The sequence below is a fragment of the Accipiter gentilis genome, chromosome 14, assembly GCF_929443795.1.
Source record: "Accipiter gentilis chromosome 14, bAccGen1.1, whole genome shotgun sequence".
Taxonomy (NCBI): Eukaryota; Metazoa; Chordata; class Aves; order Accipitriformes; family Accipitridae; genus Astur; species Astur gentilis.
In genome coordinates this window covers 18,680,747-18,708,330 of record NC_064893.1, presented here as the reverse complement: position 1 = coordinate 18,708,330, position 27,584 = coordinate 18,680,747, and the positions used below count along the sequence as shown (strand labels likewise).

The following is a 27,584-nucleotide window of genomic DNA, read 5'->3' as shown; positions in this document are numbered from 1 at the left end:
CGGCGGCGGTTTCAGCTCCGCCTTCCTCACCGACTCACGCTCCTTCCGCGTTTCCCCGCCAGACGCGGCACACGCCGCCCGAAGCCCCCGTGGGCCGGGGCCCCGCCCCGGCAAGGCCCGTGGGGCAGGCGGAGGCGGCGGCGGCCTCGCCCCGGCCCTTCCCCGGGCCCGGCGGGCCGGGGTCCCAGGGCGACGCCTTCCCCCGCCCCGAGGAGGCCGCTGAGGGGCGGCGCGGCGGGCGGCGGCCCTGCGGCGGGCGGCGGCCCTCCGCCGGGGCTGCAGCCCTCCGCCGGGGCTGCCGCCCTCCCCGGCCCCCGCCTACCGCACCGCTGGGGCCGGAGGGAGCCCGCCCGAGGAGCCGGTCCGGTCCAGGCCAGGCCCGCCCCCGTCTGGTGGCGTCAGCGCGCCCCGTGACGCCACTTCCAGGTTCTGCTAGGGAGACAGCCTCGCCCCACCCTTCCCGCCGTGCCCCGCGCCGGCCGCGACTACATCTCCCGGCAGCCCCCTTGAGCGGTTACCGCCTGCTGGCGCGGCGCGGCGCCGCGGGGCACGCTGGGAGTTGTATGCGGCGCGGGGGCGGGGAGCGGTGGGGCGGTGGCGGCGGCGGCGGCGGCGGGGCGGGCTGAGGCGGGGCGGCGGGGTGCGGCGAGTCCAGCAGAGCCCGGCGAGCGAGCGAGCGGCGGCCTGGGCCGGTGGATCTTGGCGGTCGGTCGGTCGGCCGGGCCGGTCTGTGAGGAGGGGGCACGGAGTGAGGGGAGCGGGTACTGGTGCTCCACGGCGGTCCTCGCCGCCCCCGCCACTACACCGCGGCCTCGGCGGCCCGGCCCGGCGCGGCGCAGCCATGTCGGGGCTCCTGGGGAAGCTGTTCGGGACGGGCGCCGGCGGGAAGGGCGCCGGGAAGGGCCCGTCCCCGCAGGAGGCGATCCAGCGGCTCCGCGACACGGAGGAGATGCTCAGCAAGAAGCAGGAGTTCCTGGAGAAGAAGATCGAGCAGGAGCTGGCGGCCGCCCGCAAGCACGGCACCAAGAACAAGCGCGGTGAGAGGCCGGGCCGGGGGAGGCCGGGCCGGGCCGCCCCTTCCCCTGGCAACAGGTCGGCCGGGCCCGGCTGCCCGGGGGTGGAGAGGGCCGGGGCGGCCCGTTGGGTTGCTGGCTGCGCTCCGCGTATAGCGCAGGCGGACGTGTGTACCTGTATTTTATAGCTTGTTGCCTTTATTTTATAGCGCGCTGCCTGGGAGCTGCGGCAGCCGGCTCTCCAGGGCCTGCTGCCCTTCCCCAGCAAGGTTTATACCGGAGCAGGCTTTCCCCGCCTCGGGAAGGGCAGCCTTTATGTCTAACGTGGGCTCCGCATCACTTCCGCGTGATAACGATGTCACGGCGTTGCTTGGCTCTTCTGTGCGAGGTTCACTTTCTGTTCCGTGTGCGCGTCGCTTTAGGGAGAGGCCAGGAAAATATTGCAAAGCAGGAGCCAGGGTGTTTCTGGTTGCTTGCAGGAGTAGCTGGAAAAGCAGCGCATCAATGTGGAATAAGGCCTTGCTTTACTATGTTGTTGTTTTTTCTTCTGACAAACAAAGCTCTTTACCAAACCGCTGCTCAAATTAAGGATTATGGCTAAATATATTTTTATTGTTGTCAGCGTATCTTAAAGCTGTAAGTGGCTTATAAATGGATATTAGAAATTGGTGACCACCAGGTAGAACTCAGCTCGCCGGGGGGAGGTCGAGCTATGTATTTGTAAGCAGTGCTTGATACGCATTAATGGTCTGTCAGCCTGAAGATAAGCAGCAGGTTGCCAGCTATGTATTTTGGTGCTCTGATGAGCTTTTTGCTTGTTTTACAATGGTTGTTAAAAGCGGCATTTTCCGGAAAGCATATTTAGATTTTTTTTGTTGACGTTGCCCTTTTTGTGCTGGGTCACAGCGGAACAGCAGGGCTTGAAGCAGGTGGTGTGGCTCTGTCTGTGGCACCGAGAGTTGCTAATGCACAACTGTTGGCCAAGTAGCAAGGGTTAATTTACAGTAATTACCTATAACAGTTTCTGCTTCATACCACTACTTTTGTCAGCATTTCAAGCCTCCTTTTAAACTTCAGAACAGTGTGCTGCATCAGGGCTTCTCACTTGCCTTGTATTTGAGGGATAGTGCAAATGGAGCAAGCTCAGGTAATGCTTGCTGGGTTTGTAGGCAAGCGGCAGCGTGGCACAGGCCTGACTTGCTGCCCCAAGTGTCTTCTGAAGGACCTCAACAGAGCCTGGCTTCAGGCTTAACTGAGTTAATTTCTAAAGCAAATTTATTGCAACAGTTTTAGTAAGTCTGAGTTTCTTGTGCAGTTTTTTGCCTAGCTTGGTAATGAGCTTAAAATGAGAACTAACATACATCACTTTCTAGCCTTCCTCTTCTTCTGCAGTTTCTGCATCTTCTGTCTTACACTGGTCCTGTTTAACTTCTCCTAAACTCTTTCTGCTGCTGGTTGGTCAGGTCTTTATCTTGCTCTGCTGTAATGTCATCTCTCTCCATGCCTTTCTGTACATGCTGCCTGTCAGTGTGCTCTGGAGCACTTTGGGTAGTGGAGGGATTAAATTTCTTTGGAGGTGGAGGAAGGAGAAAAACCTGCCCGTTCACTAGCAGCATTCTGGGTCAGACTAATTAAGGTCTCACAGAAGGACAGGATCCTGATGAGTAATTAAGGAGCTGTGAAAAGGAGAAGGGCGAGGGATGGTTTTCTGGAGGAAAACAAACCCTCTTTTTTCCGGAGGACTTATGAGACTTAAGAGGCCAACTTTTGTTATTGGGCTGCTAGGAAAGACAGCTGGTTATCCGCGAGGGAAGCGAGTTCCCGTCAAGACAGACTAAGGGCCTGCTCATTTCTTCTGGGTTCAAGATGTCAGTCATCAGTTACAGTTACAGTTGAGCTGTAACAAATTGCATTTTTTTAATATGGAGTTGTTTGGATTTTTTCCTCTCTGACTTCAGGCTGTTTTATAATCTAGAAATTATGTAATTTTGATGCAAAATCTCTTAAATCCACAATTTAAGTGAAGATAAAAAGGTGTTGGTTTTATATGTGAAAGTGTCTTTTCAACTCTATCAAAGTTTTTCCATTAAAATGTTTTAAGTAAAACCAAACAAAAGTGAATTAAGTAGACTTTTTTTTTTTTGTAGTGTTGAATCAACTTCTAAAAACCACAGGTTGAAGAATCCTTAAGCTTTCTTAGTTCTCCAAGACTTAAGCATTTTATTCTGGAGATTTCTCTATATCCCTGCTGTTTATAGAGAAGTGTACTGCGGATGGTGCATATGGGTAATGCACAGCTGGACAGTCGTGCCAACATTAATGGAAGCTGCTGTGGTGAAGCCGGCAGAAGAATATACATGTCTGCAACAGTGGGGCAGGGAGCTTACCTGAAAGCTTAAAGCCACCTTGGAAAGATATTTTTGTTTTCTCAGAGGAAAGATGGGCATCTGGCACACGGGGGGTAACAAAAGGAAACGTTTTCTGCTCTCCAGCACACTGTGCGATTGTTCGGGTGCCAAGTGAGCAGGGTTTCTAAAGGCTCATTGACTAATTCCTACAGCACTTCTGGAGTCTAACGAAAGCACAGAAACTTACAGGCCTTCTGGTTCCTCTGCCTGCCCCAAGCATATGCAGGTTTTTATTAATTTATGAGTTTATACATGTATATTTTTCATAATCTGGATTTAGGATATTCAGGCTGTATAACCAGACAACTCCTCATGAAATTCTGAAGTTATAATGAGTAACTATCTGGAATAAATTTCCTTAGTCTGTGTTGTTTCTTGGCATGGGAGGCTTTCAAATTTTAGTAAAAAGTTCCTTTTTTCAGGGTCTTTCTGTTCTTTTCTGGCTGCATAGATGTGGCAATTTTATGATCACCATGCATTCTGAAGGAACTCAAGTCATTTTTATAAGTAACAATTTTTTATTTTTTTTCTTTCACTCTACCAATTCCTTCTCATTAGTCCACAATATCAAAATAGCTCCTGGGGGAGGGAGAGGGCAACAGTCTCCAAGTGTTAGGTCGGTGCGAAGGCAGCTATGCTGCTTCTAGAGAGTGTTAGACCAGCAGTTATGGCTTTAATGTGCATGTAATTTTTTGTCCGCGGGATGAAAAACTGCCGAGGAGAAGACTGCTCATCTTTAGAAAGGTTTCTTGAAAAGATACAGGTTAATATTCCCTCTTCTGGGAAGAACTTGGGTTATGCTTGTGTTTCGTTATGTGTTCTCATGGAAGTGTTCAGCCTATTCTTTTGAAAACAGAGTGGGTTCTGGTGTTTATCTCTGCTCCCCCCCTGCCCCTCCCTGAGGCTTCTCAACACTTTTACTCTAGCTCATGAGTAGTGGACTTATCCTCTCAGTGAAGTTAATGGAAGTAGCAGTAGTACAGTGTAGTTTGAACACCAGTCAGCCAGTATCTTACTGGATTTTAAATCTGTCGTGAAAATAAATTTTGCTTTAACAAAAGAAGTGTGCAGCTGTGAGCTTGACGGTTTGAAAGTACTGTGCTGCTGCTGCATCCTTTTATTCCGCTCCAGTTTGTCAATATGGCATTGTTTCATGAAATCTGGGATATTTTATCAGGCACTCAAACTTCATGAAACTAACAAAGCTGCTAGATCTTGCCAAGGGTTATGAAGTTCTGGGGCTCAGTATTCAGTTTCAGGATAGCTCAACCTGATCTTAATCACTGCTGCTCCAGTTTTTCTCCTTTCCTTGTGGCTCTTGCCTGGCTGCACAAAGCCAAGCTGCCAGAGAAATAGCACGTGCATACAAAGAAGCAATGCGTTAATTCCTTGATCTCTGACTACTTTGGGTGTTAATGATTCCAGAATCTGTTTCTCGTGGAAACCCAAAGCTCAAGTTATTTCTCAATATGAAGATTACAGTAGGGAGAGAAACCAGACACTCTCCTAGGGTGCCATTTTTATAAGTAGTCCATTCTAGAGTTTAGATCCATGGTGAATCAATGCAGTTATGTTCCTGCCTGCCACTAGATTTTACCTTTTTGTTAATGAACACTACGTCCACAAATACTGGAATGAGTGAAAAACCTAATATCGTGCCAATGCAGTAAATATATTCAGGCTTTAGCAGGAGACTGACGTTTCATGGATTTTCTATCAACTCTGATTTCTGTTAGCTAGTGTTTTTTCTTCTCTGAGTCAAAGTTTCTCTTTCACTGTAAAAAAATATAATGCTATTTTTTTCAGCACTGTTGACCTAGTACACAAAATGGATGCAAAACCACTGCTAGATTCCTGCTGTATAATTCAGGCTTTTCCTGGAAAGAGAACACTCCTATTCTCCACCCGGCACCAAAAACAAACAGGGAAGTTGGGTGTAGGCTGGAGCCAAAAGTCATGATTTTTATGCCCACCTCCAGCTCGCAATAGATCATAGTGCTGCCACAGGTAAGTCAGTTTAGCTGGCTGATCTGATGGAAAATGAACTGTTTACCATCTCCCTACCTTTTTTTAACCTGTCACATCAGTCTGCTGATCTGATTTGCCTGTTGCTGGAGGGTTACTGTGGCACCGGAGAGGAGACAGAACTGCCCCTTTCTGTAGCAGCTTAGTTAACCTGGCTGAAACATACAACTGGTGCATTGTGGTGTGGCTGTGGAACTGGCAGTGGCTGATCTCGAATGATGTGGCTGCCAGAAGCAGTAGTGCCTTGTCCCGCCTGTTTCTCTTCTGCTGGTGTTAGCATTTGTGGGGCAGTGCTTGAGTTGGATTAGTTTGCTGATCCAGCCAAAACCTAACTCTTTAAAAAAAAAATAAAAATGTTTTCTGCACTTAACCACACAAATGCTAGAGCTGGCAGGCAGGAGAGAAGTCAGGAATGTGACTGAAGGAGGAGGGCAGTTCTGCCTCTCCTGGCAACAGTCCCCTGCTTGGTCAGCTTAGAGGTACTAACTGTGATAAAATCTGAGGGTGACGTGCAATCTCTCAGCAAGGGGGCCAGTTGATCATTAATTAAAAAATGGAAGCATGCCTGCATGATGGCACAGACGTTTTTGTTTAGAAGTTTGAGTGGTTCAAAATGTTGGAACAATCTGGAATTCAAGGCAGAGAAAGCTGCAACCTCAGGCCTGGGTACAGGCAAAGGCTCAAGTGGCCTGTGACCATGTATGTAAGGCCTTAGACATCAATGCATTGCTTGCGAACATGTTTTTAAGGTCCTGCTTGACATTTGGCAAGAGAAGTGATCTCTGCTCCTAGAATCAAATAACATGAACCTGGTTTTGTTTCCATGAATCATAAGATGCTGATGTAGCGGAAGCAGGAGTCCTACAGCAAACACTATCCAGCCGTTCTTGCTGTACTTCAGCCTGCCTTTTCTGTGTTTCAAGTCATACTCTAATGTAAAATGCATCTTTGAGTTCCAGGTGCTTAACTGTAAACCACAGCTTCAGTGCAAGAGTACTGATAGCAGTGCTGGCCCGAGTCCTTCATCTCCCCTGAGATTAATGAGTTGACCTGGCTTGGGAAAAGTGTGATAATTACCCTTTTTAAATAGGTGTTTAAAAACAAGAGGAAACTTCTAGTTTGTAATTCTACCTTACCTATGTTTAACTGAGACTTTTGGAGACAGATTGCTGTACTATAGAACGGTTTGGGAGGAATAGGGGGGTTCACAGACACCTTTTAAAACAGCTTTAAAAAGTGGCATAAATAAAAACAAAAACCCTCTGGTCCTGTCAGATGTGTTTTGGTAACTGTATTTGATGCAATACATCCTTTCCTGTTCCTGTTCTCTGTCAAGCCCTTTCAGAAGGGAAACGGGGCATGTTTGCAGCCACTGACTTTGTTTTTATTACTTTTTCTCTCCAAATGTATTAGATGTTGGATTCTAGTATCTCATTAAGCTCCGGGCCTAGTTACTGAATCCTGCTTAAGGGCTCCTAGTGCTAGTTCAAAAACTGTAATTTGCAGGTGATGCAAATTGTGAATTTGGGTTAACTCTCTTTTACTTTCTCAGACTTGTGCAGAAAACTGCCAAGTTGTTTCTCTCTGGCAGAAATTGTGCTGAGTTGTGCAATGTTTATCTGGGCTGGGATGTTGTTAGGCTTTGCACTTGTATCACTCAGGCCTCTCTGTCAATCCCTTCTTGCTCATTCTGACTGGATTCTGGCAAGAACCATGTGCTCGTACTTGAACGTCACCTGGGGCATGCAGCAGGATCCCAGCTGGACTCCTGGGATGCTGGGGATGGCCAGGCTGTGCACTCAGGTACGCTCCGTGGTGCAATCTACAATGCTGCTTGGTAGGCAGGTCAGCATAGAAAAGGTGCTGTATTGGGGCTTGGAATTAAAAGTAGTCAGTACTCCTTACCTGGCGAGTCTTGGTGCTTCCAGGCCTGAAATGATGGTGAAGGACATGGCCAAGTGTTGTGGTTTAAACCCAGCCAGCAGCTAAGCACCACGCAGCCACTCATTTGCTTCCCCCCACCCAGTGGGATGGGGGAGAGAATCGGGGAATAAGTTAAACTCATGGGTGGAGATAAAGGCAGTTTAATAGGACCAAAAGGAAGAAAATAATAATAATGATGATAATAATAATAATATTATAATAATAAAAGAATTGGAATATACAAAACAAGTGATGCACAATGCAACTGCTCACCACTTGCTGACTGATGCCCAGTTAGCTCCTGAATAGTGATTCACCCCCCAACCCTAGGCCAACTCCCCCCAGTTCATATACTGAGCATGACGCCACATGGTATGGAATACCCCGTTGGCCAGTTTGGGTCAGCTGTCCTGGCTGTGTCCCCTCCCAACTTGTTGTGTCCCTCCAGCCTTCTTGCTGGCTGGGCATGAGAAGCTGAAAAATCCTTGACTTAGTATAAACACTGCGTAGCAAAAACTGAAAACATCAGTGTGTTATCAACATCATTCTTGTACTAAATCCAAAATATAACACTATATCACCTACTAGAAAGAAAATTAACTCTATCCCAGCTGAAAACAGGTCACTATGCTTCATTGCTGAGCAGGGGATTAATTTAACATGGAGAAGGGAGGGATGGTGTCACAGCAAGAGGAGTCTGCAGCCAGTGCTGTCCAGGAAAAGGTTTTTTTTCTTTTCCTTTCCCAAACTGTTTTGCAGTTGCTCTTTGGTGTTCAGGAATGACCTACATTAGGAGGGTACCACCACGTCTAAGCTCTTGTAGGGCTCATGCAGACTGTGTTGCCCGTACTACTGGATTGAGTGGACGCCCTTGCTAGAGGTGTGCTGCAGCTGTGCATGTCCATGTGCCTCTGTGTCTCCTCTCCTGGCAGCCCAGCCTCTCTTGCCTGCACACCGTGCTCTGCATTGCTCCTGGGCACTTGTACTTGCTGGAGGCAGCAGCAAGCTGGGGGATGTACTGCTGGCACTTTTCTGAGTCTAGCTGGGAAAAGACCACTGCGATGATTTTGGCAGCTTTTTGGTCTCCCTTGTGAAATCCCCATCCGTTATGGAAAAAAAGTTTTTAATATTGCCCTTTCTGTTTTTTGGAGTAGTATGTGCTGCTTGTTCCAGAGACTTTGTATGGGGTGTGATGTGAGTGGGGAGGATGTGGCATGACCTGCAGCCAGCAAGGCTCTGAAAAAGGTGTGGGGTGGGGTGTAAAGTAAAATCTTGCTGTTTACCCACGCCACTTAAAAATGGACGATTTTGCAAAACTAAAAGTTGGAGCAGCTTGCATGCTTTAACATGCTTTCCACAAAGTTTTCAGCCAGGCATCTAGCAAACTGGAACTCCTGGCACAAAGTGCTTGAAACAAAAAGGTTGCAGTTGGAGAATCCTAAACAGGCCACGCATCAGATGTTGATAGACCATTGGCTTTCCCTCAGACAACTCAAGGCCGCAGCACGTAGCTGATGATAAGGTTAGTTCTGCATGTAATCATCCTGGTTGAGTCTTTGAGCAGAAGTGGTGTTACAGTTGCTGAAGTTGTTGGCAGATGCACGCAGGTCTGCTCACAAGGATGTGGCCAGGTTGCAGGTGAGGAACCTGTGGGCACTGTGGACCTTCCTAGGGGCCAGTACCAAGGGCAGTGACATGGCCACAGTGGCCTTGCGCTGGTGGGAACACAGGAGAGCAGAAATTTCCCCTTGGTGGAGCTCAGTGCCTGTCTGGGGCAAAGGAATAATAGTTCTGCCTGTGATGTCCTTGTAGCTGGAAGCCTAGTTGGAAAAGGTCTGCTATGGCTTCCTCCGGGTTCATTGTTTAAATGAAGCCTTGCCAATAACCATTTTTTATAGGGGCTAATATAAGCATAGGGTAATTATACAGACAGCTGTTGTCTTGTAACTCTCAAGTGATTGGCAGCAAATGATAGAAGTTTGGGGTTGTCCAAATAACCAGGATAGCCATCTCTCTTGCACACACTAGGATATGCATGTTGATCCTTGTATGTAGCAAGCAAGGGCTGATCTCAGTACAGACTTTCCTGACTGTTCCCTTCCCATTTCTGAGCTTCTGCACCAGTCTATGCTCCTGCAGTCAGCTGTTTCCCCAGCTCCTTACCCTCCTCCAGATAAGGGAAGCCAAGTCAGCAAGTGTATTGGTACAACTCATAGTCCATCTAGGACCGTGCTATTCGCACTTTCAGGATCATATCTGGAGCAATAACCAGATCATACCGCTTTCCAGACAGCAATTGCTTCAGAACAGAATACAAGATTAACAGGTCTTTGTCCCCCAGTCCCTCATCCAGCAGGTCTGACGTGTTGAAATCAAGGGTTGATTTAGGCACAAGGTAAACCAAGAGACTTGGTAACACAGTTACTATCCTGCTGGTGCAAATCCCTTGAGGTTAACCTGATAGTGACCATCTGTGAATTTGGCCATGTAGCTGCATCGTGAGCGTGTTTGGATACCTGCTGCCACGTTACTCCACACATGGAAAGACTTGCAACGTCTTTCACTGTAAAACCTGTCTTTTTGGAGTCCCCCTTTCTGATAAAGCTGTCATCAGCCATGCTGACTGTCTCACTAATGTGGTGGTGTGTTAAGTGTTACCGAACATCCATATTGTATGTGCTCTTCATGGCTTGGCAGGAACTTATTCAGGTTTAAGGAAGTCATGTTTACTTCCACGTGACTGCACAGATGTTGCTCGGATGTAGTGGAACTGAAGAGAAACATACATGTCAGGGTGACAGGAACATCAACCAATGATATTCAGAAATATGCGGGTGATTTTTGTTAGTTATGAAATAAAACGGCTTGATACAAAGTAAACTTAATATTGGGCTAACTAGGAACTGTGCACAGTCATTACATCTCCCGTGGAGGTGGTACCTTAATAAAATGTCCTGACAGGATCCCTACGGTGGGCTCAGCATGTGCAATGTCCTGGGAGGAAACTGAGTGGTATAAAGCCTCTTCTGGTAAGTGCTTCCCTGGCAGCACCATCAACTTGTGATGTGAGGACTACAGTAACAATGCTTATTGCTAAACCTGGCTTCTGGAGCTGATCACTGCCTAAGAGTATGGGATTGCCATTAAAAAAATGCAATAAAGTTCTGGCCTTGAGAGATGTACTGTGGTGCTGCCAGTTAAGTGTTTGGAGGTTGATTCAAGAAGTACAGACTTTTTTTTTTTTTTTTTTTTTTTTTTTAAATAAATGTGGTTCGTCTGATTTGCTTTATAACTTTTGGGTGTGTTTTCCACTTTTCCCCCTTAGTTGTTAGTGTTGGAATCTGAGCATTCATGAAAAAATTAATTTTTCACATCTCAAAATAGCATAAGTTCACCAAATGAGATGTTAAGAGAAATGCTAAATATTATGACAGCCTCAGTGAAATTCTTAGACTTGGCAACACTCTAATAATAATTGCCCAGAGCTGGAAAACGCATGATAGATTACCCAGGCAGACACTTGTTTAATTTCCCGGGAAGAGAAGTCTTGAAATGGGCCACTTCAAGGTACGATCTTCTGAGTTTTGTGACTTAATCACAAAACTATTGTTAAGCATAGGGAATTTGGTTGGGTGGGTGTTTTTTTCCCTGTGATAAAAGAACATTTTGAGATACAAGAACAGAAGTAGCTCTTCTTAAAGCTGAACTCTCTACCTGATATATTTCTGCAGGGATACAGAAGAAGATTATAGTTTTTCACTGGAATTCTTTCACAAGGTATCTTCAGCAATCACAAAATAAAGAAGAAAACCCATAAAGAGTATTTGCAAGCTGTGAGAATCCCAAGTTGTGCTTAAGAAACATATTTTTCTTATGCTAAAAGTTTAAACTTTTGTTGAATTCTGAACAATTATCTTCTTTTATACACATATAAAATTCTAATGTGAAATAAGCTGCAGGTTTTTAACAGAAGAGTTATTGGGCAGTTTAAAAGGGTCAGGGAGGATAATTTATTCCAGCAGCCTTAGAAAACTTCTAGTTGTATTTGGAAAGAAGAAATGTGTTTTGGGTAAATCAGTTTTGGAGATGACTTGCAATCCCCTGCCGTTATCCAATGACACGCAGGACCGCAAGAAGCGAAACACTGAAAATTGGGAAATAAGGTATATGCTTTGCTTTCAGAGGGTGGATCAGATTTAGTGTGATGGTTTCAAGCATTAGGCCTAGATGATCTTGGCTGGTCTGGCATTTCTTAGGCTCGTTCCAACTGGGTGGAACAAACCTGTTGGTTCCTTCTCTGTAATTGGGATCTCTCTTCCCTGGTTTTCTCATTTGGGCTTCAAATCTTGCTGTAGTTGACATTTTTTTCCTTTTTTTCTTGGACAAAGCTGTCCCAGACTCACCTAGAGATTATTTTACAGAGCATTATTGACCAGAGGATCGTTGCCTTGATGTTTAAGGGGCATAGGTATCAACTTCCAAGGCTGGAGGTTTGCTTGCTTTCTGGACTCGCCACCTGTGTTCCCTGAAGAAGGCCAGGCCAGAACGAGATTATTCAGCTTGCTGGTTCTGCAAGTGCAATATGTTTCGGTCTGGAACTTTCAGCCTGAGTGAATTACTCACTGTTTCAGGAATAAATGGCAGTGTAATCGTGGATTCTGACCTTCGGAAGCACGCTTTCTGCACTCCTTGTGAGAATGACTGCTTGTGACTAATTTGTAATAAGGAGCGTGACAAGGAAGTGCATTACGCTTCAAGTATAGCTGCCTTACGTCTGGGCTGTGGGATGTGGAACAACATCAACAATTGCTGGTGCAAAGGTCGAGTGGATGCTGACCAGAGCACTGAGCAGTGCCGCAGTCAGTGGTGGTGTGAAGGTGGTGGTTACTGTTCTGTTTGGGTATTGCATGTATCAAAGCTCTGATTGCTGTTGTATGGGATGCTTTTTTCTTTATCTTTTTTTTCATCTTTGTGTATTTATAGCTTTTTAGACCAGGAGTGCTTATTGTTTAGTTTAATCTCTTGCACAATAGACTAAATGTTCTGGCACTGCTTTGCCCAAGAGGAAGTTGTAATCTTGTGTTTTAAATACAGATAGGACAGAAACCTTCTTGTATTCTCTGCCTGGGTTTGGATGCTTTATTGAAGTAGTTCTAATCAGTCAGTTCATCTCTGAGCTGGGAATAGTTGCTTTCCTTTGAGGATAGGGTTTGGGAACTTTAGATGTTTAGTAGAAAGATAAGTGGCAGACCAAGACTGAACTCTGCTCATGATTCCCCACTAAAAGCGTAGCATCTCCCGAAAGAAAGGCACAGGAAGCTGCTGCAAGCACTGGGGGCTACGCTGGAGACATTAGGCCCTGGCATCTGGGGGAAATGTGTGATAATGACCTCAGACATTCAGGATAAAGTGACTTTTAGACTTGTGTATGTCCTCTAGACATCATAGATCTCAGTGGGTGATCCTCACGGGAAGGAAATCATGCTGCTTTGCACCGTATTAGCCTTGGAGTTGATGTGACTTTATTTTTAACTACGCTTTGGTACCTCTGTCTCCCAACCACTTTCACACCATGATGCTTAAAATCAAACCTGACTTCTTGGACCTCTGACATTTTGTGTTGTGCCATCAACTTGGCTCAGTGTAGCTGGGTTTTTAATGGAAAACCAGTTAGGAATATGCTTATGTATCAGCTTAGTGGCCATGCTTGCTTTCTTCCTCTTCAGTCCTTTGTACTAGGCCTGCATGTAACTGTCTCTGAAAGGCTTTGTGTTTTTTTTCAGGGGTAGGAATCTCACTAACGTGCAGGGTGTGGGCAAGGCTCTGCTGGCGCACAGGAGGGGTAGGAAGTATTTGCAGAACGGGAAACAGCGCCAAAACAAAAATGCTCAGGCAGAAGCTTGCAGGACAAGGGTGCTCTCTAGCTGTTATATCTAGAGTAGTTACATGGTTTTGGAAATACCCTGAAATGTTTTGGAAACACTCTGAAAAGATCTGACCTCTGGGACCCTGAATAGAGAATCAAGAGTCACCAGCTTCTGCATTTTGTAAGACTTCCCTGGTCTGGGACAAGCATTTGTTGGTATGTGCTGCAGATGTGCTGTGGCAAGATACCGCTTGGATGCTTTATACTTGGTTTGGTTTGAACCAACATGAGCATTCGTCAGCTGGTTAACAGCTTCCTGAGCTAGCAAATCTCTGCAGACAGATATTTATTCAAGGCTGAACTCAGTGGTGTGAAAGAAGTTTGGTAAGACTGTAGTGGGATTTATATCTACCTTTTTATCTGCTTGTAGCATTGGAGGATACTCTGTGCATTGCTTTACATTACCTTTTGCTTCTTAGAAATTTTTTTGAGATATTGTAGGCAGTTTGCTAATTCTCAATAGACTGAGAGATGAGCAGTTGTTGCCTAAGATTAAGCTACTCTACTGCAGACTCCACGGCAGGCAAGGCAGCCAATTACTTCTTACACCTACTGGTGCCCCTTGTCTATCCCATTTCAAGGATGGCGAGGATGTTGTTCCTGATTACATTTGCTGCCGAGGCAAGTGCCAGGAAGATGGAGCGGTATTTTCAGAAGCAGCAAAAATAATGACACTTCTTTCTGTTGAGCAAGTTATAGATGGATACACAATATAACGTGCGAGACAGTCACATAGTATTAAGTTGATTATCTCAATCATTTCTAGTGCCTGGGCTTTCTGCCAGAGGGGCCAACAGACCCCCATTTGGGAAGCTCCTCTGCAGCTATCTTGCACTATTTATTTTGGCATGGCTGACATTTGGTGTACGTTATTTTTGAGGCTGCTGTGGAACTTCTTCATCCCATATTAATACAACTGGTATCCTTTTGCAGTGGTATCTCTGCTGCTGCCATTTCTTTTCTTGTTTGCCAGAGAGAATGTAAGAATTAGATGTGAGAGTAAGTTATTTTTTTTCCCCCTCAGCTGGAGTAATCAGAGCTATTAACCCATGTGTCTTCCTCTGGATGAGAAGCCTTTCTGGTTTAGGTATCAGTGTGATTTTTTTTTTTAGCAGATTTTTGCAAAGGCAGGAGTTGGATAGGCAGGAAACATGCCTATTGTGAGCCATCAGTTGGGACAAATTCTCTGGGTTCACAAACGTGTGGACCTTGGTACAAGTACGTTTTATAATTCAGTGAAACTCTTGAATTATACTTGCAGTTGTTCCCAGTGCTCTTTGAAGTAACTGATTGTCCTGCTCCACTCAAGTTGAGACATGTTTTTGCTAGCAAAATTTGGAGTTGCAAGTGTGTAAAAAAAGAATTCTTTAAGTTCTTCCTTGTTTTTTTATCTACTAATCTATACTTTTCTAATAATGATATTTAAAAGCATTAATTCAATAGAATTGCTGTATGCGTAAATATCTCATTAACACTATTTGTCCTACAAGTGTATAAGCAGTACTTATTTGCAGCAGGGTTGTTGATTTTTAACAAAATCACTGACCCGTTCATACTCAATTTTTTTCTCTGAATGCAGTACTATGTAGTAAAATTGTATTTTTGTTATCCTGCTAACTTCTTATCACAGTGAACATTTTTCTTATTTCTCTAGCAAACTGCTGTAAATATTGCAAGGGAAATCTTAGGACTTAGAACAGCTCTCTTAATAATAGTATTAATAATAGTAAATTGCTTATATACAGGTTGAAATACTTGAAAAATACATGAACTTAAATTTTTACAGATAGCATTTTTTGAGAGCAAAGTGAAATTATTTGGGTGAGCAGTCATGCTTTTCAGCCTGTGAGTGCTGACAGGGGAGGATAGTCTGGCTAAATGACTCTGTGCTCTTTATTTCTGTGTGTTCATTAGTCAGAAAGAGTAGTGACTGAAAACCGTAACATGAGTTCCTGCTTATCAGTTGTGTTGGAGTGCTGGGTGCTGCTGTGGTAGGCATAATAATGAAACCCTTGGCTTCTTGTTATTCACTGTGGTTGAACAGTAAGTATAAAACTTCTGCTGGTTTTTCTAGGGGGGGCTATCACATAAATTCAAAGTAGTAGGGGATTAAAAGTAGTATTTTGTAGTTCTTCAGTTGAAGACTGTAAATAAATAAAAAACCCAACAACAACAAAGCCCCTGCCCCAACCCACACTCAAAAACCCAACAGTGGAAGGAATAGCTTTTTATGTATTAAAAAGTTTGAGTTCTTAAAAAGGCTTTAAAATGTTCTTCAAATGTACTTTTGTACATGTTTTTATGTTCAAGTAATTGAAACAGTCCACATTTAACTGCTTTTGACTCAGCTGCTGTTTTACTGGACTTGCCCTCTTCTCAAGAAGCTGATATTTGTGAGAATTTCTGTGTACAAAGGAACTGCAGAGATTAGATGTTCATGCTTATTAACACTGAGACATTTTATATTAGTTTGCCAATGGAAAAGAGGTCATAAACTATTTATATCACCTTTAACTGGTCAGAGCTCTGTGGTGAAATCTTTATGAATAAAAACTGGCTCCAACATCCTGGTCGTAGCTGATGATAAAGACAATGAATATATCAAAATGTCATACAGAGAAGATAATTTGGAGCCTGCTCACTGTCTTCTAATGGATGGCAGGAGTCACCCAGTTCGGTATAAATGTATTACCTTTAATTTAATTGCAATGATATATATATATATACACATATACACCCCTGCTTTTCCCCCAGTGCATACTTCTTTATGTATTCTGCTGAAAACTTTACTAAGATTCAAATAAACTACAACTAGTTTTGTTATCTGCTGGGTTTTTTTAGAGGACATTTTAAGTGCATGCAATTCATAATGCACATTGGACTACAAACTAAAACACACACTGTGCCTGTGAAGGAAAAAGTACCGGTTGCAAAGGCTGTCTAAAATACTGAGTGTTTATTGGCAGGTTCTTGCTGTCATCTTGTGAAAACTAACTTCCCATGTAAAGATCAAATATTTTTTGCTGTCATTGGGTCTGCATTGATTCATTAAGTGAAGGTTATCTTATATGTTAAACTTTTTTTTTTTAAATAGTAAATTCTATGTCTACCAACAGTTTTCTCTTCTCGCATCATTTTGTCTAATCCATAGCTATAACAGGTTGGGAGGGTAATGTGTCAGTTTGTTCTTGTAAAGTGGTTCACCAACTACTGTCTTTTCCTCCTGTGCAACCTGTGGGAGATTTGAGCTTAAAAGGGGGGGGCAAGAAAAAAATCCCCTCCTAAACTGTTTTTATATGTAATAGGGATATTCCAAGAGTAAGTTAACCCCCACCCAAAGGCAGGACTCTTGGAGGAGAAACTTAAGGTGTTATCGAGCAACTTCACTGGAGCGTCACTTCTCACCAAGGGAAGGCTTTGCTGGGACAATGAGTGCTGATCAGGGACACTGCCTGTTGTTTTTCTCTACCTGTTTCTGGCATCCTTTGTTGCAAGTCCTGTGCGTAGGAGCTGGGGTGGTTTTTATACAGAGCGGTTTCCTTCAGCTCTGTGCAAGAATAGTGCCCCACTGAGTGATCCTGCGAGAGCTGTGCCTTGCCCTGTACTCACCAGCTGCAACACACCAGGCTTACCCGCTGCGATTAAGCCATTAGTACCACATGGAGATCATAGTCAGGGTCTTTCTGTGCTTTATTCTGTATAAAGGCAGAGAGATCCATAAGAAATATACAGCTGCAACATGGTGAGAGCAAGCATCAGTCCTTAGTTGGTTCAAGCCTCTGAATATCAGGCACTTTGCAGAAGCTACTGTGAGAGTCTGGTCTGGCAATCTTGTAATCTTGTGTAGCTTTTTACTTGTAAGATAAGGAAATTATCACACTGTTGTAAAACTCAAGTCAGCCATTTCTAGAAAAACGTGCTGGTGATCTGTCCAGCAACAGGTTCTGGGTCGTGAGCGAACTCTGTCTAGCTAGGCTAGAGAATAAATGCTTTAAACTTAATATATGGTTACAGATCCTGCTGAAGCAGTTCCACAGCAATTAAAGCTGGGTATTAAATTATGTTGCCTGCCTATGTAATTGCTATCTTCAAAGCAGTAAAGGTGTAATTAGGGGTGTGGGTCCTGAGGACTGTCTCTTCTGCAGCTGCCTAATGTGATAGCAGTCTTCATGAAGAGGAAACCTGGGCCATGTTACACTTTGACTTCAAACACAAATCCGTTTCTTGCATGTGTGTAATCCTAGAGGACATATTTCTAGCCTACTGTCTCTGTGTCATATTTATTTCAAATTCTGGGAACTGTTGGGTGGGGGTTTTTTTGAGAAAAAGAGCCAATGTCATTCCCTTCAGATTAAGTGTTTGTAGCTTTGACTTCAGTGAAACTTAATAAAAATGTATTACTCTGGCAGTACATAAGATTTCAGTAGGTATTTATACAGATGGTAAAGACTCTTTTGCAGGAAAAAAACGGCACAACTGCTCATCGGTTTTCAGAAATCAACACTTAAATAGAGTAGAGATAAAGTAGCTGTAGTTAGAACAGAATCACCTCCTTGGATCTATACCTCTGTTAGGTACCACCACTCTGTAAAGTGTGATAGCAACATATGGAAAATTTGCAGCCGTATTATTTGTGCTACCAAAGACTGTTGCTGGTCCTGCATTTCAAGCAGGAGTTTGTGGCACTACCCCCTTGCCTGTGCCTGGTTGGGTAAGCCCCTTGGCTCCTGTGCAGAGGTTGGCATGGCTCCTATTTTTGCCTCCAGATGGACCCTTACTCTAGAAATTCCTTGTGAGCTCAGAGCTGTGGGTGGGTATTGATGTGGTGTGCTCGTCCAGAAATATCTGACGATGGGGAAATCAGTCCCGAGAGATGGAAAACTGACTTAACTGTAATGATCCTAAACACACAAACAAGATTTTAAGTATTTCACTGAAAGAAAATGCATTTTTATTAACGTTTATAAAAAATTAGATGCAGAGAAATGATCATTTAGTGATCTGTTCTCTAGCTGGGACAAATACCGATTAGAAAGGTCTGCACGAGATCCTAGCAGTCTCCACCACCCTGCATAGAGGGCAGGCAGGGGAGAGCGAAGTGCAGAGCATCATTCTGAGTTGTGTTTGCATCTGCACGAGGATGACTGGGAGCATCTGTGAAAGGGGCACCGTGAAAGGACTGCACTGTTAATTGCAACAAGGAGAATCCTGAAGGTAAAGTGCAAATCCTCTTCTGTGGGGGGAGGAGTATGGGAAATGAATTGCCAAAATTTGCAGGATGAAATTAATGTGAGTGACCTAAATTAACTTGCTATTTTTTTAACTTCTCAGCTTAATAAAATCTTCTAGTTATAAACAAGGACTTTACATTTAAAGATAGTTAAGCCGGGAAACACAGATGAAAATAAATTGCAGGAAGTTGTGATCATCTAATTTGAGGCACTGAATACCTTGTTCTACATTCCTTAGTGCTTCTAGCTGCAAAAAATTGCAATCTCTTGTGTAAGGTTTTCTTCATTGCAGAAACTCATTTATCACTTTGATGTTAATTGACCTATGCTAAATATTTATGCTGAACTGTCCAGACACGGAAGCTTTATGTATGACCCTGTGTTTATTGCCGGGGCTGTGTATCAGTCCTTAATCCTTTTAGGCTATTGAAACAGGCATTTCTAATTTCAATGTCTTTAAGTAGGTACAGGTGGGCACTGTGGCCATGGGAAGCTTTGTCCTTGCATTGGCCGCACAAAGGAGAGGGGAAAATATAAATATCTTCCTTGGATGCTTTTGGTCTGAAGGAGTTGGAAACATTTCTAGAAAAGACCACAAATCCATTTTAAGTTTTCACCTGAAGCAAGGCAAGTTTTAAAACCAGCATGTTGATATTCCTGTTCCTTGGCAGGGGTCTGTCTGCACGTCAGGCTCTTGGCCATAGCAGACCTGAGCATGGTTGGTTCTTGGCTGAGACCAGCAGGAACTCAAGGCAGTTCAGCAGGAGCTCAGCAGGTAGCAGTGCTGCAGCCTGCACCCAGGTGGGAGATGTGTGTCATCTTCCAGGTCTTCTGGGGCCATCCCTGCTCAGTTCTGCAAGCTAGAAGATTACATGCCATGCTTTTGTAAAAGCAGGAGCCTTGATCTGTGTATACAAGTGAGAAATTAGTCAAGGCAAGACTTCATAAAACAGAGTGAAGGCTGGGGAGTGCAGTTCTGGTACACTGAACTGGTGTGTGTGGGAACGGGAGTGCTTGTAATGTTTGGTGTCTGAACAGCTTGTTGTAAAAGTACATAATCATGAAATGTACATAAACTGTTGTTATTCTCAGAGAAAACTATAGTGGGGAATGTAAATTGTCGTACTTTACTTGGATTTGTATAATGGTTATAAAATCTCTGGTTTTGCCAGTAATTCTCCATGATGCACAGAATCCTCAATAAAGAATGTCCTATCACTGCCTGACACTTCCCCAGCATCTGTTGCTATATAAACACAGCCTATTAACAGTTCTATCTTTCTGAGTAAGAAAACTTTATATATCCTTAATTAAACCATTAGCACAAAACTAACCAGACTAAATATACCAGTAATGTGTTGCTCATCACTTTATGATCTGGCATAAAGCTGGAATGTTTCAGATGATATTTGTGTTGTGCTCGATTCTGCAGAGCAAACATTGTCCTTTGTGTTACACGAAAACCCAGTCCTGTTCCCACTCCTGTCAAACGAGAATGGATGTTGGACTGGCCCCAAAATGTGGGATTTACTGGTTATTGGAGCGCAAGTCAGTGAAGGGATTTGTTTTGGGTCTTTGGCTTCTGTGCTTTGGCTTCTGTGATCTGTGCTTTTGCGTTTTTGAATACTTTTACTAAATGAACCTGTGCTACTTCGCGTGCTTGGCAACCTTAGCTGTACCTTCCCAAAATACTTTTTTTATTCTGTAATACATTAGTGTAATTTGAAAGCAATCAAGTACAGCATATTCATAACCAATTGTAGAACTGAAGGTATATGTAGGACTTCTGGATACCAGGACGTTATCTTGAAGGACTGTCAAGCTTCTCAAGATGACATCTGACGAAATACACAGGGTGCCTGCAGGCATAATCTGCTTGTAGGAGAGGAGCTACTTTGCGTGTGTTTCAGGAACACACTCCTCGTGTCACAAAGTTATCATCCCTCTAGTAGGGTAGATAAGGGAAGCTGTCTGCTGTCAGGATTTCCTACTCCTTGTTTTCAACTCCCTCCAAAAAATATGCAAAGTTTTGAAATAATGTCTTTTAGAGATTTAAAAATTTAAAGCCTTTATTTGCCACCATTCCTGGTGCAGGTAACTGAGCTGTTGGGAGGTCTAGAGCGTTGATTTTTAGCAGAGCTGATCCTGTATCATGTTAACTGTTTTCTGCTATGAGTCTCTCAGAGATTAGAGCACTGAAAAAATGAAGTGTGCGTGTGGCTGAGTTCAGAAGCTGAGAGTAAGGCTGTTAGGAGAGCAGTTTGTGTCCAAGCTGAGTTTTTAAAGTACCCGGGTGTATTATATGACCAAGACTGTCATGCAGTGAGCGGACAGGTCTGTTCGTATCGGGAGGGGAGGCAGAAGTGCCATGAAGGGAAGCTGTACTCATGTCTCACTCCGTGTGATACTTGGTTCGTCAGTCAGCAGTGCTCAGTGCTTGGCAGATCTTGCCCACACTGCAGCTCTTACCAAAACTTAGCTGCATACAGGCAAGATTGTATGTAAATCTAGTTTGTGTTCACTGTCAGTGTTTTGAAATGAATGTGCACCGGTCTGTTGTCTGTCCGGGTCTCGGGAAGAGCTGGCTGTTGACTGTTGTCACCCGTTGGATGCATACCTGTCTGGGTGGGGTGGAGCCGAGCGTTGCAGAAGGAGCCCGGGGAAGCCTAGCTGTGCAGCGAGTTGGACCAGTCCTCCCACACCAGCTGATCCCCGTGGGTGTGGAGCTCTGTGTTGGTGCTGTCATGGGTGGGCTCCTCTTGCAAGAGCAGGCATTGTACAAGTGCTTACGAGCAGCAAATTGCTCAAACCAATTTAAGTGGTGGCATCTCTCTTCTCATGTCTATCAGTAGAGACTGTTGTGTGGACAGTACCTTGTAGTAGGACTAATATGAAACATGCACAAAGTTTGTTTATATATAAATATATCTACAAATACGTGTATTTCACAGCATTAAGTAGCAAAACTGAAGAAACATTTCTCTTGCTTTGTATTTGAATGAGCTGCTTCTCCCAGGAGCTGCACAGGAGTTCAGCTGGCTGGCAGGGACCTGCAGCAACATCACAACCTCATCTGACAGGAGCTACACCAGCAACTGTACCTTGATATATTGGGAGTGATGGTGAACAAAGATATTTTTAAGTGGATCAGCTTGCACATTGAAGCCTGCTGTTTGTTGTAGTGTAGTCTCTGCTCTGCAGTGTGTTACAAGTGAGTGGACTACCGATCCTTGAGTTGCTTCTTGGCTTGCATCCTTCATGTGACAGGCAATGGACAGTAGGCATCTGGCCACCTTTAAACAATTTTGTTGAAGGAGGCAAACACAAGGGTTAGGCAACTTAGTTTATCTAGGAATAAAACTGGGCAACAAACAATGGAACGTGCAAAATATTTCTCTGTACTGAGTGGCATTTGCTGCAAAATGTGAATGGCTGTTTTGGGCATAAATCTCACAAATCCTACCTTTTTCTTTGTTGTTCAGCTGCTCTTCAGGCCCTAAAGCGTAAGAAGAGGTATGAGAAGCAGCTTGCACAGATAGATGGCACATTATCAACAATTGAATTTCAGAGGGAAGCCCTTGAGAATGCCAACACTAACACTGAAGTGCTTAAGAATATGGGTTTTGCTGCTAAAGCTATGAAAGCTGCTCATGACAACATGTAAGTTATTCCCTTCTGCATCTTTCTGTAGGACCTTTAGTTTGTCATTTGTTTGATCTGCTAAATGCCAGGTGTTTCATAACCAAAGGTAGAGCTAGAGTAGCAAAACCTTCTTCTAAAAGGCTCTAACTTAAACTAAAATACTAGATACACTTTCATATTGAACAAAATATGCAAGTATTGATGCTTTCTCAGTTTGCCATCATTTTATACAGCACAAAGCTGCTGCCTTCGTCCAAAAGGCAGCTAGCACCAGTGTAGTCTAAAGCAAATGGGAGGGTGCACCAGTTACAGATCCACCTAGTAGCAGCAAGAATTTTAAGCCTCAAGGGGAGACTTAAACTTCTTTCTGTGCAGTGGAGTTTGTGTATGTAGCAATAATTAAAGGTAAACTGATTTATGGGAATGTTGTACTTGCTCCAAAAGCAAATATTGTAGATGTAATGTAATAATGCTGGATCAGGGAACAGCAAATTATTATTAATACTAGTAATGCAGAACAAAACCTCTTCATATGAAGTCTCCGTATGTAACTGCTCTGAGCTAAGCTTTTGGGGAAAAGTAAAGAATACATGCATAATTTTGTTGAGACCGGGGGATAAAATTCAGACTTGCATGTGAAGTATATTTTGGGAAAGGACCTTGTAAATGTCACCATGGTGTGGCATTTCTACATAAAACAAGAAATACAGTCTTAAGTGTTGATTGGGAAAGTGGCTGATTATATTGAACACTTTACTTTCTTTTACAGGGATATTGATAAAGTAGATGAATTAATGCAGGACATTGCAGAACAGCAAGAGCTGGCAGATGAGATTTCAACAGCCATCTCAAAGCCAGTAGGATTCGGAGAAGAATTTGATGAGGTATGCTTTAAATTTGCCTCTGTTTTTATTATAGAATCATTTAGGTTGGAAAAGACCCTTAAGATCCTTGAGTCCAATTGTTAACCTAACACGACCAAGTCCACAACTAAACCATGTCCCTAAGCACCACATCTACATGTCTTTTAAATACCTCTAGGGATGCTGACTCATATGAGGTCTTTCTTTTAAGATCTGTATATTGCATGTGTCTAGGTGTAGTACTAGGATATAAAATCTCTCCTAGAACTTGTTACAAGCTGTTCCTACCAGTGCATACAGCAGCTGTGACTCTGACTTTATGCTGAGAATGGTCTGAATGGCGTGTTCTGAGAATGTTTGGACTTAGATTTCTTCTCTTTACTTCTTTCCCCACCCTTCTCACCCTCCAAAAGATCATGTACAGGAATTCAGAAGAAGAATCAGACTCTTCATCTCCTCAGTTTGCTCTGATCCTGTGCATTTAAGCTGTTTTCTTTAATAATATGACGAGCTAAATCTACTTGCAAATAATTATGACTTAAAGTTTCTTCCTTTTTTTTCTTTTTCTTCCTTTAAAAACCTAGGATGAACTCATGGCAGAACTAGAGGAACTAGAACAAGAAGAACTAGACAAAAACTTGCTGGAAATAAGTGGTCCCGAGACAGTACCACTACCAAATGTGCCCTCAATATCAATACCATCAAAGCCAGGTATGTATGGAGCTTTACCAGAAACACCTTGGATTGTTAAAAAGTATGCTTATTTAACTGCCAGCTCCTCAGATTTGAGAGATCTAGCTGCAGGCAACGCAGACGTTTTGCTTGAAATTGCTTTGTGAATCACAAATTACATCTAGTGCTGTTTCTCCATGGGGGTAACGTGCCTTTCATAAGAACCACGAAAATTAATAGCTATCACAGGAATGGTTATTATCTATTCTAGCGCTACCAGTTTATCTACAGCATTGATGACACTCAGGGTAGAGTGGAGATGTGGAGAAAGGAAGCCTTCTACCAGTTGCTGCTGGCCCAACAGGGAAGTAGTCTTGACAAACATACCAAGGCTATAAAAGGAAGCAGAGAGTAAATTAGCTCTTGGAATTAGTCCCAGGCTGGTTCAGATCCTCACACTGAACCATACTTCCTTGCTGTTGCTGCTTTGTTTTTTTAATTTGATTCCTGTTTTTCTGGCTTTTGGGAGGAACTAACATCAGAGTCCCCTCTTTGGGGACAGCTGTTGCCTCTCTGAGGTTTGCATGTACTTGAGCCAGACAGTACCAAACTTAGGGTCATCCCAGTCTTAGAGCACATATATCTAGGAAATTTTAGTTAGTGTGATGATTTTACATGGAGAGTGGGCAAGAAATGTTCGTATTTACACAGACAGTTCAAAGCTGCGGTTAAATCTGAACTAATCACTCTTCTATGAACTAGAAGTGATACCTCATAAAATACAGTGGAGTTGGAATACCTCTGGCATGCATTAATGGGATATGAAGCTTTACTAGCCTATTTTGCTGAATCTGCCTTAATGTATTATGAATAAGTTGTAGACTTTGCAACTCTATTTCATGTGCTTGCTTAGGGAAAAAAGGTCCAAAAAACTAGTGGATGAAAAGAGTCCCAATTGGTCAGTGTATCTATAATTATCTTGCTGCCTTTCCAGGCTTAAAAGGACCTGGGAAGCCGCAGACACTGCCAAACAAGGTTCTGCTTTAGGTGGCATGCTATGAAGTCTGCTACTTGTGCATTATAGTTCTTTTATTTTGACATAATTGATTTTTTTTTTCTAGTTCTGTTTTGCTAGGCAGAATTGCTGACAAGTGTTGATGAGAGGGGAGTGAGTTATATCAAAGTATCTTAAATCTGAGACTTTATCTAGATTCAGATCCAACAGCAGGAGAAACAGTTTAAATGAATGTGTGCATAACCTTTTTATTTCCTAGCTGGTTTAATGAGGTTTGTGCTCTAAATATTCTTTGGGTATGGAAATTAAAACATACTGACTTGAACCAAAATATACTTTTTGAATTATATTAGGTAGTAGTGACTGTGCACTAGTAAGAGACATTGTAACTCTGCACATATTTAAGTAACTATACAGCATAAGACTTATGTAGACATAGCACTTCCTAAAATAATAAATAAAAATTATGAATGTTTTTGTAGTAAAAACTATGAGCATAAAACTCAGTGTTTTATAGGATTTATGTTAAGCTGCTTTTGGATGGAAATTAGAATTCCATTAATGTATTTAAATGACATGCTACTTTTTACTTTAATAAAACTCTCTCCAACACCAGCATTTGAGAAACCTTGGGATTCTGGGGTGGTAGTGGGTGGGGATTTTGTGTGGTGGTGGGGGTTTTAACCTAAATTGTTTTTCTCTTAAAATTGACTTAATATACACTGGGATTAAAAGCTTACTTCTGGTCATCATGGGTCGGACTTTCAAAGGGACTGCTTTACCTAACAATGCAGGTACATGCTTAATGTGTCTTTTGGAAATAAGTAATATGTCTTCCGCAGTAGAGCTGACTCTATTACCTCCTTTATATTCATTGAATAGAAAATGATTGTGAGCTTTCCTGCTTTTCCGGTTCTCAGGAGCTGTCTGGATTTTGACTTAATCCGTCTGAATGAGAAATTTTTTTGCTGTTGCCTGTCAGCTAAGTTGATGTCAGAAGAAATTCGGGCAAAAGCTGTTTTTGTTTAACAGAGACTGGAAGAACTTAATATAGAAAAACAAATTCCAAACTTTTACAAATGATAGGTCTTGAGTTTGACTTAAAGCTGACTCAGTTCTCTTACGTACATGTTTCATTTGGAATGACACAAACCATTTTGAGTATGAATTATTTGACTCTTTTTTTTGGTTTGGTTTCCCCCCTTTCAACCAAAAACACTGTCTGAGGAAATGACATGTTTTTTTGGTATTTTCCGAAATTATTGCAGCTATTTCTTTGTTAAGACATTTTTGCTGAGTTAATGGTTTTCCTCTCCAGAAACTGGACTTGTCACATTATGACAAATAGTAGCATTTGCTTCCCTGGAAGGACCAAAACTGATAATAAGGCAGCGCGTAGCCTGCTGCTTAACATCCACATCCAACCAGCTCCTAGTGAGTGTGGCAAGAGGGCAAGTAGCACGTACCCAGTGCTTGTTAGCTCTTCAGCCCCTTGAAGAGCTTGAACTGACACAAGAGTTGGAGGTCTCCAAATTCTGTACTTGGCTAAACCAAAACACAGTAGCCTCCTTTGTTGCGCTTTGAGGACTTAATGATGGAATAAGGAATTTATTTTTTATGGGGGAGAGACTATAATACTGGAGATGTCAGATGAATTTTTGTAAGAAACTATATATATATTTTTGTAAGAAACTATAGGGGCTCAGAAGCCGAAGGCTCAGGTTCTTCTCCTTGGAGGCTTGGTGGTTATGGAAAACAGACACTGCTGGTGCACACATCTTGACCTTCATGCACGTTTGCATTCTTCCCGTGTAAACTATTGTCTCTTTCCACTTGAAGTGGTAATATCAGAAAGTTTAGCCCATGCTGGCTTTTTCAGAAGGCACCTTTTACTTTGATTCAAAAAGGTCTTGTGTATTTTTTTCCTGTACTGTCATTTGGTCCTTCATTTATTGGTTAGGTCAGTGGCACAGAGGCTTCTCTCCTGCAAAGAATCAAGGCAGGGTTCTGTCAAGATTCCCACTCATTTATTTTCTTTTGATATTTTGCAGCCAAGAAGAAAGAGGAAGAAGAGGATGATGACATGAAAGAGCTGGAAGCTTGGGCAGGAACCATGTAACCACAGCAGTAACTGGCTGGAAAAAGACTTTGATTACCTATTCTGGGTGCAAATGTGTTGTGTTGAGGAGAAAGCATAAGCAAAATGTCTTTATCTTTAATTTTAACCCAAAGCAGTGGGAACTGCATTGCTGTTTTCTGCATAGCATGGTCTGCACAAAGGAAAGAAAGGGGAGCAGAGGGAATTGCCTGCAGTTTATGCGGTTGAATTTGTGTAAAAAGGTATTTGCAAAATCACACATTCAGCTTATGGACTGTGCTACTGCCACTGCTGGATCTTCATCTTCAAAGTTTGGGCCATATTGAATTGAAATAAGCTGAAAAACACTCTGTAATTTTAAGTCAGTTTAAGTGTGTCTAGAAGTCTTGTAAAGCATTTAAAAACCAGGAAAAGTCGTAAGCCACCATCGGCTTCTTATTGTGTTTAGGTGCAAGAATGCTTTAGGTTTTTAGTTCTTTGCAAGTTATATTTATAACCCTTGACTGATGTGTGGCCAGCCTTGTGTTTGTCACCACAACAATGTAGTCACTATTCCCATTTTAATTGGTGATAATGATTTGCAATTGACAAATGCTATCTTGGAAGTAGGGAAGATTTAAATTTCAGTTGTACATTTTTCTACCTAGCGTTACAATGTTTATTGCTTTTTTGTGATAATTGATAACCCATTCAGATACATGCACACAATTATTTTAATTAAGAAACTACTATGGATTGCACTGTATTAAATATCTTGATTAATTTTCA

The 27,584-nt window shown here is 43.0% G+C and overlaps 1 protein-coding gene across 1 annotated transcript; it reads left to right on the top strand.

Moving 5' to 3' along the window:
- Positions 1-635: 635 nt before the first annotated feature.
- Positions 636-27,584, top strand: CHMP4B (charged multivesicular body protein 4B). The gene is made up of 5 exons (XM_049817601.1): positions 636-1,037; positions 22,009-22,186; positions 22,938-23,052; positions 23,616-23,742; positions 26,770-27,584. Exons 1-5 carry the CDS (start codon positions 842-844, stop codon positions 26,835-26,837), a joined length of 684 nt encoding a protein of 227 aa, XP_049673558.1. The 5' UTR covers positions 636-841; the 3' UTR covers positions 26,838-27,584.